General features: G+C 33.6%; 1 protein-coding gene across 1 annotated transcript in view; it reads left to right on the forward strand.

Annotated features, from left to right (window-relative positions):
- The window catches only part of LOC126880384 (ubiquitin-conjugating enzyme E2 R2), a 118,609-nt gene extending 115,202 nt beyond the window's left edge, over window positions 1-3,407 (forward strand). Inside the window, exon 4 of the mRNA XM_050644211.1 lies at window positions 2,795-3,407. Coding sequence (XP_050500168.1) covers window positions 2,795-3,023 — 229 coding nt within the window. The 3' untranslated portion in view covers window positions 3,024-3,407. The remainder of the gene's footprint in view (window positions 1-2,794) is intronic.
- Window positions 3,408-16,194: the final 12,787 nt, after the last annotated feature.

The raw sequence follows: 16,194 nt of genomic DNA on the forward strand, positions 1-16,194 counted from the left end.
TTGATTGTACCTAAAAGTAAAGTGTCTGAAGTATTGCGTCAGTTGCATGACGGTACATCAGGTGGACACTTTGGTATTACGAAGACGCTGCAAAAGGTTCGAGAACGGTTCTATTGGGTGAACTGTAAAGATGATGTAAGAAGATGGTGCCGGAAATGTGAACTATGTGCATCCGGTAATGGTCCAGTTGGTAAAAAGAGAGCACCCATGAGACAGTACAATGTTGGAAGTCCTATGGAAAGAGTAGCAATCGACATTGCAGGTCCATTTCCAGAAACCGATGCTGGAAATAAATACATTCTGGTAGCCATGGACTATTTTACGAAATGGACCGAGGCCTATGCATTACCGAATCAAGAAGCTGCTACCGTTGCAGAGGTACTTGTTAAAGAATTCTTCAGCCGATTTGGTGTTCCCTTGGGGATCCACTCCGACCAAGGGCGAAACTTTGAGTCAGCTCTTTTCCAAAACGTTTGTAAATTGATTGGTGCCAAAAAGACAAGAACAACACCCCTGCATCCTCAATCAGATGGAATGGTCGAGAGGATGAACCGAACGATGGGTAAACACTTGTCCAAAGTTGTATCTGAACATCAGCGAGATTGGGACCAACACATTCATTTATTCCTGATGGCCTACCGCTCGGCCGTGAATGAAACTACAGGTCAAACACCAACCTGCCTGATGTTGGGTCGTGAAGTTCGTTTGCCCTGCGACCTAGAGTTTGGCTGCAGACCTTCCGAGGAATATGTTGCAGGCGAAGAATACGTAGACCGCCTGAAGTTACGAATGAACAACATTCATGAACTTGCCCGACAACACATCCAGATAGCCAGTGACAGAATGAAAGATCAATATGATTCTCGCTGCAAGAATGAAAGCTTCGAAGTAGGTGATCTTGTCTGGCTTTATAATCCACAACGTCGTCGAGGCCTGTGTCTTAAACTGCAAAGACAATGGAAAGGTCCGTATGAAGTTAAGAAGAAAATAAATTACGTAATATACAGAATTAAGAAGTTACCAAACGGTAAACCAAAAGTTATTCACATAAATCGTCTTGCACCATATGCTGGCTCAAATGAAACAGAGGAAGCCCGAGTCCTCCAACAGGAGATGAAAGATGCACCACAACCAAGTTTTAAGGAATTTATGTCAAATTACGCAGAAAGAAAGAGTGCTAGATTCGGCGTGACCACAGAAGTTCAGCAAGATCTGTTTGGTGTTCCAGAAAACGTCTCTCTAGCCCACTGTGTTGCCCAAGACCTCGAGATGACTAAAGGAATCTCGTCCGTATTCAATAGAAAGTTCGGCCGCCTGGACGAGTTAAGGAATCAACAACCTAAAATTGGAAGAGTATTGCGATTGGAAGATGGTCCTCGATCTTTGCTGTATATAGTGACCAGGAAGTCTTATACGGACACGCCAAGCTACGAGAACATATGGCGTGCTCTAACTAATTTGAAGAAAATCGTGTGTAATTATGACATCAAAGATTTGGCTTTACCAAAAATAGGCCATGCAGTAGAAAATCTGGATTGGAAGATTGTGAGAAGCATGCTTGAAGTGATCTTCAGAGAAACTGGCGTACGAATTACTGTGTGTTGCATGAACCCGAAGATGTCATACCCTTCAAAGACAGTAGACTGTTACTTCTTTTCTAGGGGTGTATGCAGAGCTGGAGAATCCTGTAGGTTCCGCCATCCTGGGCCATCTAGAGTTGCTGATCGGGACGCTCAGATCTTAAGAGGGGAGCAGTGTAACAAAATATTACTTTTGACCGACCGTCGTATAACAGGTCCCATCTCCACGCAGGCATTCCACGACGATGTTTCTAGATATGACGCGATGTAGCGGGACGGAAAGACGAGCAATTCTAAGAACGTCTGGACGATAACTAGAGACGGGCAGAATTTTCGAGAAATAACGATGGGCTATAAATTGGAACTGTTTTTGTAAATGAGTTCAGTGTATGATATAAATTCGTCTGTACAGTTATATAAATAAAGTCGTATATAAATACGAAATCGCTCGTTTTATTACAATATTGTCTGTAGTGGCTCTATTTGGTCGGAGGATTCGCTAGTAAGTTGAAAGTACTTGAGTGGACTGCCACAGTCTCCAAAAAACAGACATTAAATAACAATGCAAATTGTTATTTAAGTGAAGACAGGATACTTCGGTTTGGAAGCCTTAGGTTGAAGAATCCATTTTCTATCGGTTGAAAACCGATTTTTGTTGAAGTAATATATTTGTAAAATAAAAATGTATACCATTTTTATTCAGTTGCAATGCGGAGAAAAGAACGGAAAGAACGTAGGCACTGTTCTCCATATTTTAACTGATTCGTATCGAGAGGTTTTCCCACCCATTGCAACTGCACCCATTGCATCTGGCATTGAAAGACGAAGTAGTTTTCAATCCTAATAGTAAATTATTAATATTGAAAATATTAAAAATATTACTAAAAGATTTTTAAATTGAAAACTTATTGGTACACTTTCCTGGTGACACCTCCAAGACTTCTACAATTTGCAAGTCAAATGGATGCTGCAGTGAAGACGAGAGGGAAGGAATTCTACACTATGCAATTCACATCCTTCGTCTGCAGCTGGTAAAGTTCCAACGGAAAAATGCACCTAGTTACTCTACGGAGTAATACGACGATAAAATAAAAATGTATACCATTTTCTCCGTAGACCATACTTCGTCTTCGCCAATATATTTGTATTTGTAAAAATGTTAGTAATAATTTTATATCGATAACTTATTTACTAATAAGTTATTATTTTTTTAGAAAACAAGCTATGGCTGCCCGAGCTGAAGCAGAAAGAGATGGTTTAAAAGTCCCGTTAACTCTGGAAGATTATTGCATCAAAACGCAAGTGAAACCTAATAGTTCCGAGCCCCAAATAGAAATGACTGACTTTTACGACGATGACTACGATGAAGAGTACGACGATCCTTCAGATGGTTCTGAATATGCAGAAGAAGATGACAACGACAGCGGAAACGGAGAATTGTGATGTCGCTAAAAATAAATCTATTTTTTTCGAATATTTAATTTAGAATAATTTTGCATACTGAATTATTTAACTCTTCAAATGAGTCTTTTAAAGTGCTTCAAGTTTTAGTTCAGTAGAACGTGTATAGTCCTATTTTTATCGTTTCTATAAGAAATATTGAAGACTAATCTGTACAATGTACATTTTGTCAATTACAATAAAATTGTTAATATAAATGAAAACTTGAAAGTTTTTCGGAAATTGGATTTGAAATACTTCTTCGTTGGAAGGTAAATAATATATTTATTAAGGAAATTTTATTCAGTTAAACTTTATTTAACTCCTTATTGAGGAATCAGATTAGTGTAATAAGCAATTGTAAAATAAATTATGTACATACTTTCATACTTTCTTTAAAAAGGGGTAAACCCTGTAGTTGGCTGTATACCTTCAATATAACAACGTGGAATGAAGTAAACACTTCTGTTGTATGTAGGCATATGAATTTATTAAAAATTCTTAAAATTCATCCACAAGGGAGTGGAAGTACAAAACGTTTTCGGTCAAACTGACCATCATCAGTGTAAACCTAGAAATAAGTAAACCACTAAGATTAAAAAGCAATAGGGTGAAATTTTGACAGTTGAAAAAATAAGAAAGTGTGGTTACTTACGTCCAGTGTATAAGTAATTGTAACTAGCCACTTCAATAGGTGTAAAAACCTCTAAATTACATTATCGTTACATTCTATATTAAAAAGTAGTCGACATAAAGTCGATGTCTTAAGATTTTAAAGATCACATGTGAATGTATTGCAACCATGAAACTTCCCGGGAGACCTAATTACTTAAGGGGTCATATACGTTTCTCGGCTTCAAAAAATCGATTTTATTTTTTTTTGCTTATTTTAAAAGGTACATCTCTAGAAACATTTTAAGACCAGAACGAGTTCGATATTCGAATTATTGACGAAGTTACAGCTGCTTTAAACGGACCTAGTCGGGTCGCTCCGCAGGTCTTGCCAAACTTTAAACACGTTTTTCTCGAAATAGCATTTTTCATAACGGTGGGCATGATAGCTGCTTAACCGTTCGTCCGATTAACTTCATTTTTGGCACACATATTCTAAATTAGATTCACTATAGTGCGACGAGAGCTTTTTTGATTAAATTTAACCATTTTCGAATAGCAATAAAAAAATAGACAATTCTTTTGGTGAAAATTACGACTTTTTTTTTAAATTTCGACCGTTTCCGTAATTAATTTTTTTTCTTAAATTTCTTTCGTCACACGAGAACTATGACTCTAAAAAATGATAACAAATAAACAATTTTTGTTTCAAATAAATATTACGAGCTGAATCATGCCCACCGTTTGACCTGAAAAAAAACACGTTCTACGTCACTGGACGCGGCCGCCATGTTTTTAATGATTTTTTTAACTTTGAACATATGTTTTATGCTCCTTAAGAGTCCACCTTTAAAATTAAAAAAAATGAAATCAATTAGCCCAATAGTTTTCGTACAATTTATCATTACATTTAGACTACTTTTTAAGCTCGAGAAACGTATATGACCCCTTAATGACGATACTTTACTGACCGCTTCGTATAATGGTTGAACTGAGAATCATTGATGATGAGACTACATGTTGTCTGTTTGACTTGACTCGAGAGAATGTATTTAAAAGTACATCTTGACTCGTTGAATTGATTCGAATGAATATATATTTAAAAGCACATCTTGACTCGTTGAAGTTACTCGAAGGAGTGATTCTAATGTTTCTTTCTAACTCTTTATTAGTTGCCCTAGTATTGGGGGCAGCCCATGCGTCTAATTAACACAGGATTTTATTTAGTCAGCACATTTAGTGTGCCCTAGCCAAAAATATTGTTTATGATTTGCAATAATTAAACTAATTAAATAGCCCGCACATGTTTGCAATATATTGCGTTAGTGTGATATACGGGGTGATAAAAAGATTGTTTAATATCGAATATGGAAATTGAATGTTTGAGATTTACCACATGTTTAAAGGCGACATACGTCAGTTTACCCAATAATTAAAAATACGTATAAAACTACATCCTAAAAACCTACAAATTTCACAACGAAAAAGAAATGTAATAAAACAATAATTTTCAAATCAACTTCTATCTCTGTTTGCAACCTCTTATAATATTTTAAATTTTACGATTACAAAGCTATCAAATCTTTTTAAAGTAGTGTAATTTATAGTATTTAGTATAAACGAGATGATAAGATAATTTAATCGTTGATTGTGGGTATCTACCTAGTTACAATTTATTGTCCTCATATTTTTCGACATACATATGTAACTACATATTGTAGTTCACCAGGATACTGGTGGGAGGGTTATCGGTCATACTTTGGAGAAGAAGCACATTAGGAGCTTGCTACTTCATCCTTTAATGAAGACGTTTCGTATATGAGTACATACAAATCATCAGATTATAAGAGCATGCAGCTCTGAAAAGATGGAAGTGAAACATAAGTTTAACTCAGAAACCACGGAATTAAACGTTCAGTTTTTTTTCATGAAAAAAGAGAACTAAGTAAATTATTATAAAATTTGCAAACAGAAGTGTTTAAAAATTGGACAAATGAACAGAGTACTTTCTAACAACCAGAAGAAAAACAGAATCCCAAAAGGTTCCTATTTAACTTTAGGTAGCATAATTTGGCCACGTTGTTTCAAATTAAAGAAAGAAGCATGGTTTAAATTAAAGAAAACACGTTTAGTGTTAAGTTTTGCTCAGTCTTTTTTTTTTAATTGAGATTACGGTATGATAATAAATTCAGTTTTTTTTTCACTTTTTTATTTTTAAAATTTTCTGCTGATTTACTATATATAAAATCTTTAAAATTAGTTTATTCAAATGCAATAGAAAAAGATTTTGTATGGAAACAACTTATACAATTAATATTTTCAAAAAAATTTTTTTGATATGGCCGCCAGAAAATACATCACCTGAAAGTAGTAGTAGTATGTGGTGAGACCGCTCCCGTCTGAAAAAATTTCTGATTCGGTTTCTTTGTGGATTCCTATTCAAAAATATCTCATTTAAACAAATCTGAAGGGTACCGGGCGGAATTTTTGGGCAGAAATTGTTTAAACAATTTAAAGATCACCTTTTTTGACCCGAAGAATATTTTTTAGGTTTTTTGGGTCACCCTAAACAAGAAAGATATCTTGGTGATTTTTCTCAAAAATTGATAGTTTTCAAATTATAGGCGATTTAAAATCTGAAAAATGCGAAAATACGCATTTTCAAGGCTTAAAAACTCATTTTTAAATTAGTATTTTTGAGGTTTCCAAGTACTTGAATTGTATTTTATACATTCATTTTCAAGATTCTGCCGACTGATCGGGTCTAACTTAAATTTACACCGTTGTTATTTAATTGTTAATTATGCGTGTCCATCCGATTTTTTCTCCGGTGCGGCGCGCACTATTTCCAAAAGTCTCCTATTTTCCTCCGAAAAATATGTTTTTTAGATTTCTGGGGACATTCTAAATAAAATAGGTTTCTTGTCATTTTTCGCAAAAGTTAATAGTTTTAAAGTTATAACCGATTTAAAGCGCATTTTCGGATTTTAAATCGCTTATAACTTTAAAACTATTAACTTTTGAGAAAAATGACAAGAAACGTATTTTATTTAGATGGTCCCTAAGAATGTAAAAATATATTTTTTGTAGGAAAATAGGAGATTTTTGGAAAAAGTGCGCGCCGCACCGGCAAAAAAATCGGTTGGACACGCATAATTAACAATTAAATAACAACGGTGTAAATTTAAGTTAGATCCGATCAGTCTCCAGAATCTTGAAAATTAATGTTTAAACTACAATTAAAGTACTTGGCAACCTCAAAATACTAATTTAAATAGGAGTTTTTAAGCCTTGAAAATGCGTATTTTCGCATTTTTCAGATTTTAGATCGCCTATAACTCGAAAACTATCAACTTCTGAGAAAAATCATAAGATACCTTTATTGTTTAGAATGACTCAAAAAACCTAAAAAAATATTCTTCAGGTCAAAAAAGGTGATTTTTTGTATTTGTTTAAAAATATTGTTTAAACAATTTCTGCCCAAAAATTCCGCCCGGCAGCCTTCAGATTTGTTTAAAGGGGACATTTTTGAATAGGAATGCACAAAGAAACCGAATCAGAAATTTTTTCAGACGGGAGCGGTCTCACCACATGGACTAAAGGGGATTGAGATCCAACTAAGAGAAAATGCGCAAAAAATATTTTATCTAGGCTTAAGAATGAATCATGCCTGGACTTTCAGAAAAACTTGAAAAATATAAACAAACCAGCATAAAACCTGGAAAAACTTTAAAATTACTTTGTAGAGGGCATACAAGAGTACAAAACATTTGAGGTCCTCGACAAACAAAAATGTCATGTGTTTCAAAATTGTAGAGGAACGCAAAATTCAATATTTAAAAATTTTTGAGAGAAGAAATCTTGAGATTCTAGAAAAAATTTTGTACGCAATCTTGTATTAATAGGATCGCCAAAATATACTCGAGAAATCCTAAAGATGCTGCATACAGAAAAGATATTTAATATGTTTCTTATCTATCAAGGAAGTCCGACGCTTTTATAGGGCATAAGGACAACGAGAAGAAGAAGATCTTTCAAGGAAAGTAGATCAAGATTACATACATGTCTTTGTAAAAAATGTGTAACAGAATTTCTGAATAGCTTAGCAAAAGGTGCCTCACGTTACTGCAGAGTTTCATCACGAAAACTATATTTGGAATCTATTGTATATATATTGTATGGTCCTTTTCATGAGTATTTTTCAGTGCGTCATAATAGGGCTTTTCATTCACAGTCATTTGTTTCGAGCTTCTGTCATGTGTCACATAATATTAATATATCTACGTCATACGTTATTGGTATTGCCAATGCTACAAACCAAAGACGTATGACGTAGATATATTAATATTATGTGACACATGACAGAAGCTCGAAACAAATGACAATCGATGAAAAGCCCTATTGATAGAAAAGAAGTCCGTGATAATACACATTTATTCTAACATGACATTTTAGTTAAATCTGACAGTTGTCACAATTTATTTGCAATTTGGCATAAAAACAAATCAATTGTGTTTATTGCATTTATAAAATGGTATTTTCTTTGATTTGTATAGTCTTATAAATTATACAGATTATATTCGTAGATATATTATATAATTCGTAAATAATTTTTTTTTAGTTACAGCGCCATCTATCGACAACTAGAATCAATGTTATAAATGTCTCTAATCACCGACGTACCTTTTTTTCTGTCACATACAATTTAATGAGTTAGAAAGAAATCGAAAAACTGTGACGCACTGATTGATGCTCATGAGAAAAAGAATATTTTATATATTTGGAATCAGTGTAAGAAAGTCAGATTTATCTCTTTAAAAAATATATGACTCAGAGCAACATAGCTCTGCAGATAACGTGGCAACCAACGGTTCATCTCTTATAGGCATCATTTTATTCATCCCAATGTTTTAGTCCTCTCTCAAAAAATTGTTTTTGAATTTCAAGGGTAAAATTTCAAGAATTTCGTACCTTGAAAATATACAAAGAGAGATAATAAATAGGACTATGACCCGTTTTAGTTAATTATGCGTATAGTTTGATTGTTTTCTGATCTCATTCAACTGGAGTCAATATCAGATTGGTGATTTTGTAAATAACTTAAAGCTTGTGTTATCGTCTTCTTTATTGTAACTCAGATTTGATATATTATGTAATTATTGCTGGGACTGATTGTATATGTAAAATATTTTAAACTCTCGACGATTTTTAACGATTGTATTCGCTCCGTGCATGACTGACGCGACACCTAGCGTAGTCGCCTGAAATTTTTGGCGAACACAATTTGACGTTAATGTAATATTTATTTACCATTTTTGATAAAATTTATTATACAAACAATAAGTTCGAGTGTCAAATAAACGTCAAATTAAAAAGCGGATATTTGGAAGTTCTCTGAAGAAAATATCAATTTTAAGGTTTTTCTTCACTTTTTCGTTATAGTTTAGTTGTCGGTGTTAACATTAATTAAGTGTACATCGAAAGCAATTAGGCAGTGTGAATTATTAGTACCACATTTTAACATTAGCTGGGTCTATTAAACTATTAATTTTGTGGTGTGTGTGTAACACAAAATGGAAATAGATGACGATAGAAATATACCACCAGATCGGGGAAGAAAAGAAAGTCAGTATGAAAATTTAAATATGTACATATAAATAATAAAAATTAAAACGGAAATAATAAGGTAAGCGAAATATCTATTAAAAAAAAATTATTCAATAGTTTTGTGTATTTCTACCATGGTCATGCACGGAGCGAATATGAAGTATTATTTTTATGGTAGTACCAATATCGGTGCACGTAGCGAATATGAAGTATTATTTTTGTGGTAGTACCAATACCAGTGTTGTACACAGGTGTGAGTGCAAATAGTGCACAAATCAGACAAATAAGAAATTAACGAAATGGAGGACAACAAAACGACCTTCATAAAAGTATTAAATGTTGGCCTAAACATTAGCCTTGTTAAAGACGTTGGAAAACGACATGTGACATTGTATAGCCAAACATTTCTAAAAGTTATAATTTTTGTCTGTAGGTTAGATGATATTTTGCAGTTTTGAAGACTATTCATTATTTGTTCTTACTACACCTCTTACAAATCTAAATACAATTTATTATTTGAAATGAATGTCGACTCGATTCAAGTTCTCTGTGTAACCCAGATATGACAATATCAAAAGGAACCGCTAGGAAATTATTCCAATATGCGGTTCAGAGAAACTGTATGAAACGAGTCTTTGTACTCTAATACAGAGTATGGCATTAGTAAAATTAGAAAATCTATGGTTTCGTTTTGATTTAAATCTGTCATCTGTCATCCCCCGATAGTACTATTTCTAGGTCTACCTGTTGTCAAGGAGGCTCTAAGGAAGACAAATTTACACCAAAACGTCCGTAGTTCTCAGTACAAAAATAAAACTATTAATACCGTAGCACGGAATAAATAACAACACAGAAGCGAATCTGACTGTCGTTTCCATTGCTTTTGTAGGGACCGAAATATTTGACCTTGTGCACCAGTTACAGAATAGAACTTGATGTTCTAAGGCTTAGACAATGAAAGAGAGAGGACGGGTAACACTCATTTAACACACACGTTCCAAAAGTGAAGCCAGTTTTTGGTTTGTTTGTCACCAAAAACATGGCGGTCACGTCAAAAATAACAATGGGTTGCCAGTGGTGGGTGTTCGTTGAAGGTTAAAATTTCATAAAAAATAAAGTAAATCATCATCTAAAATTTGTAATAAAAACATATGTATGTATTGAAACATATGTACGTAATATGAGCAACTTAATAAAACATTTACCGTACACAAATTCTTCATTTTAAATACATTTCATGTTTTTATTTTAAATACTCGATGCATAACAATACCCCAAAGATACGTCGATGATCAGAATCTCTGGTGTCGGTTTGGCTTCACTTTTGGTCAAAGGATTACTCGTCCTCTCTCTTTCCTTGTCTAAGTTCTAAGGAATAAACCATTCCAAATTAGGTAATATTTTGACAAGTAGTTATTAATTAAATATGAAATAAAAAATTTAACTATAAAATATAAAATAAAACATATATAAATATAAAATTTAACTATAAACAACTGTCACGTCAGTCGCAAAAGTGAGGTTGCTGAGGTTGCACCAGTTACGTTGACACATTAGCATGAAAATTGTGTTACCGTTTTCGGCAGCAGTTTCGCTTCTGTGTGGTTATTTATTCTGTGACCGTAGTATGGTTAGAACGCCCTCTAACGGGGAATAAGTGAAATGAATATCGACTCGATTCAAGTTCTCTCTTTAACCCCGATATGACAATATCAAAAGGCACTGCTAGGAAAATACTAATTCTAATTTTACTAATGCCATACTCTGTATTAGAGTACAGACTCGTTTCATACAGGTTCTCTGAACCGCATATTGGAATATTTTCCTAGCGGTGCCTTTTGATATTGTCATATCTGGGTTAAACAGAGAACTTGAATCGAGTCCGACATTCATTTCACTTATTCCCCGTTAGAGGGCGTTCTAACCATACTACGGTATAGTTTATTTTTGTACCGAGAACTACGGACGTTTTGGTGTAAATTTGTCTTCTGCAGGTAGAAGACAACCTACTTGACAACAGAGCCTCCTTGACAACAGGTAGACCTAGAAATAGTACTATCGGGGGATGGTAGGAGACAGATTTAAATCAAAACGGAACCATAGATTTTCTAATTTAATTTATTATTTGTTATAATGTTTGTTTATTTACACTTTTTAGTTAAGAGATCAAATACCAAGTGTTATTTTTACGTAAAGTGTTGACATGCCAAGTTGAAATAACTTTTTTTCTTCTGGTTGTACAAAACAATATTGTGATCGCCCAGAATGTTACCCCATTCTTATAAAACGAAGTTAAAATACAAACATTACACTATTTTTAAATCAAAATCGTCGATTGGTTAAAATATTTATATATTGCGGAACTACTCATGTGAAATAATCGGTTCTAAAGTGCGTTTGTTTTATGCTGAACCAAATAATTATAAAGTTTTTATCGTTGATAAAGTTCATACCAAACCGTTATTTCAGAACGTCATTAATTTTGACGTCATATAGGATTTTAAGAATGTCGCGAATCATTGCATGGCATTTTAGTTAAATCTGACAGTTGTCAGAATATTTATGTTTATATAAATATCAATATTTGGATAAATATTTGCCAGAATATTAATATTTCAAATATTTTAATGAAAAATACTAACCTAGAATTACAATTGTCATTTTACCTGTTGACGTTGTGAAAGTACATACTGTCACGATCGATTACTTTTGTGTCAAATTATCTTTATTCGCATCATTGATTGGTTATCTATTTAGAGTATTGTACATGTATAAGTCGCTTTAATATGCAAATACCTGTCAACTATGACGCACTGAAAGAAGGGTTTGGTTTGGTATAAACTATACTGGTGTCTCATATTCTTTAATGGTACATCCACCCTCTCTAATTTGGTAACCCAGTCTAAAAAATTAAACTTCTAGATAATAATGTCCACTTGAATATTTACTTTGTTTTTTATTGGTTCAGAATAAATGAGGAGCAGACTTTCTACATGCATTTTGTCCATTTTTTCAAATTTACAACTAAAGATGGCATCGCAAACTATATGTATAGAGCCACCATTTTGTGTCACGAAAGAGGTTCTAAATGCATTCTGTTGTCTGAAAATTAAATAAACAAAATACCTTGGACTTTCTATGTGCTGTATGTCCATTGACGGTAGACAAACTAACCGAAGTTTGTCCGTGCGCTATGGACTAATTGCGATTTGTTTGTCATTGGCAGTCATTGTCGTTCTATACTTGGTATCTGTACTGTTAAGTTTGTTTTATGTGCGTTTGTTTTTCCAATTTTTAACAAAACAATATAAAATAATGGATGTAGTTGTGACAGGGGATCATGTAGTTGGTGATACGGACCGTGGTAGCACAAAAAGAAAAAGACATCTAACTGGTAGAAATGAACTGATAAAAAGAAAAATGCAATCTGGCAGTGGTATTGTTGAGAAGCGTGGAGGGGACAAACGTTCTTTCAAGAACGTTAAAAAATTTGAAGCTGTTATAAAATTTAAAGCCAGTTTGTAATGACATGAAAGTAATTACGGGCGTGCTAAATCTCGGCACATTTATTTATCATCTGAAAATAATATTACTATTTTATGGAATCTGTACAATCAGAGTACTGCTGAGAATTTAAAAGCAAATTACAAGTATTTTAGTAGGATTTTTAATACTCATTTTAATATTGCATTTGGAAGCCCTGCTACTGACGTATGTGGTTTTTGTGTCAGGACCCAAACTTCTATTAGCTTTTGCAAAGACAAAACTGAAATAGAGAAACTAAGAACTTCTCTACGCGTACCTACATAAAGTAAGGGCCAAACAATTTTTTAAACTAATGAATGAAAAACCGGAACACACTGTTTCCTACTGTTTTGACCTTCAGCAGGTTCAAGTCTTACCGAAAGTGCCTATTCAAGATGCATTTTACGCCCAGCAGTTTTTTTATTGTTTTTGTGTAACGGACGTGGATATTAAAAAGCCAGTTTTCTACACCTAGATGGAACACCAAGCAAAAAGGGGATCTGCAGAAACAAGTCCTGATCTACGTGATTTTCTTAATAAATCTGAATGTGCATCAGATATAAAACAGTTAAGACTATTAGCAGATGGTTGTGCGCTTCAGAATAAAAATGCACACATGATGCATATGCTCATGTTATGGCTGTACAGAGATGCCCCACAAAATATTAAATCTGTGGTACTTATTTTTCCGTTACGCGGATATTCATATTTGCCAGCGGACCGTGATTTCGGACAAATTGAAAAAGTTACACGATCCTACAGTCTACAGTACAATAAAAACCCCTACACAATATTATGACATTTACTCCAAGAAGGGAGAAGTTAAAAACTTGGTAGATACTGGACAGTTTACGATATAAAAAGTGCGTTAACCACTTTAAAAAAATTGAAGGAATCAGTGCAGCCAAACGAATCATTATTAAGGGATCACAAAACAACAACGATATTTTGCTTAAGACCGAACTGTTCTACAGAAATAATGATCCATCAAAACAATTCCAAACATTATTGAAACGTGGAAAGAAGCTTTAGACTTTAAACTTACCTACTGTAGAACTTCAAAACCAAATTAAACCAAAAAAACTCCAGAACCTCTCGAAACTCCAGAACTATCAGGGACGAATTGGGTCAACGATCCTGAGCTAACATGGTTAGAACCAATTCTTTCTGACACTGGTGAGCAAAATGGGAATCAAGATATCCTTGGTGAAACTGAGGATGATGATGTTATCGAAGGAGCTGAGTGCTGTGATTGCAATGATGATGACAATGGGGACCTTTATGACATGTAAAGTACCATATTGTTCCATTCATTTTTAAACAATATTTTGTATTTAAAAATAAAATACTATTTGTATGAAGCTACTCGAGCTTTATTACATCGTTACTACCAAAAGTCAGTCATACCGCTTGTGTAGACAATCAAAATGCGTTTTGTCCAAGGATGACAATCTAAATGCAGTTTGTCCAACAGTTTTTTCAAGTTTTTTGGGATATTATTAATACTAGATTTTTGGTGTATAGGTATAATATTTGAATGATTTTTTATCCATTTTTTAGGTATATCAGTTTTTCGTTTAATTTCTTGTCAAACGCGTAGCAGTTTTTCTCTATTTGCCAAAATTACAAAAAGTGGACAAAATGCATTTAGAAAATCTGCTCCTCAAATGTACATCACATAAATCGTTGTATATATTGTATGTATTTAATATCTAAAAGGCCTGTTTGACGAAATACTCTTAGAAATGGAGTAGATTAGTAAAACTTCAAAAAAATAATACTAATTCGTATTTTGATTAGAGTTTTAAAAGTTACTTACGTGTTGTATTGCAGATTTAAATTTAGTTTATATTAATTTTCACATGGCTGGAGTTACAAACGTTTCGAACGTTAGAAGTTAACATATATAGACGTGATATTGGTAACTATAAATTGTTTTATTGACAATAAAACCATTTGCTTGAAACAATATTAACAAGGATCTGGTGTGTTAATGGTACACGATAACAAAACTATTATATATTTTTTTTATAAAAGATTTATTTATCACAGCAACAAAACAATTTAACTAGTCAATCATCTTCTGAATTTGGATGACCCGTATGTTGGTCCATTTCAACGTCTCACTATAGATAGTTTTTTTCACCAACAGGAGAAGTCTGTCGGTGGTAAATTCCTTTTCATGAGCAATTTTCAGTGCGTCACAAATAATAGAAAAATAGGTAAGTCCGTGATAATACACATTTATAACATTTATTCTAACATGACATTTTACTTAAATCTGACAGTTGTCATATTTTATTTGCAATTTGGCATAAAAACAAATCAATTGTGTTTATTGCATTTATAAAATGGTATTTTCTTTGATTTGTATAGTCTTCTAAATTGTACAGATTGTATTCGTAGATATATTATAGATATAATTCGTAAATAATTTTTTTCGATTACAGCGCCATCTATCGACAACTACAAGAATAAATATTATAAATGTCTGTAATCACGGACGTGCTTTTTTTTCTGACACATACAATTTAATGCGTTAGAAAGAAATCGAAAAACTGTGACGCACTGAAAGATGCCTATGAGAAAAATAATAGTAAGTCGAGTAATCAACGTAGGTAGTGGCGAATACTAACAGATGAAAGGTGAATCAGTCGAAACTACTAACAAGCAAAAACCCAACCTGAAGAGACTTCTTGTCTTCTTCTTTAGGTACCGTCTCCCCTAAGGAAGTTGGTAACCATCACAGCTTTTTTTACTTTTGAGATTGCAGCTCTGAACACGTCGACGGAACTGCAATTATACCATTTTCTCAGATTGTTTAGCCAGGAGATGCGTCTTCTTCCAATACTTCGTTTAAACCCCTAAACCTAAAATCTGTTATATAATTCATTGGGGTTAGGAGGATTAATCTTTGTACATCAGCGATCACTCCACATCTCTACTATAATTCTTTCTACAATATTGCTGACTGCTGAAAATAAGCTAATCCGTCTGTAGCTTTGCGGAACTGTGCTATCTTTTCTTGGCTTCGGAATCATGATTACGTAGGCTTCCTTCCATCGTTTTGTAAAGAGCCTGTATCTTAGTATTGCATTTATTGTTTGTTAGATATACTATAGCTTTCGCTGGAAGATACTTCAGAGTCCTGTTTGTGTTTTCATCTGGACCAGGGGCTTTTCTAGGTTAACTTTTCCTGACTAGTTCAATTATTTCTTTTGGAGATGTGAGTGTGCTGATTTTTACATCTTGTTGTTCGGGAATTTCTTGTGTTTCTTACATCATGTAAGTTCAGTTCAGTTGTTTTCAGGCATACAGCATACATAGGTGACAGCAAGAGTGGAAATACATTGCATTTTAGCATCCGTATTTTTAGCGGGGAACATATGTTGCAATGGGTGACCATATATTTCTCATATTGTTAAATGTT

Source organism: Diabrotica virgifera, chromosome 2 (assembly GCF_917563875.1).
Source record: "Diabrotica virgifera virgifera chromosome 2, PGI_DIABVI_V3a".
Taxonomy (NCBI): Eukaryota; Metazoa; Arthropoda; class Insecta; order Coleoptera; family Chrysomelidae; genus Diabrotica; species Diabrotica virgifera.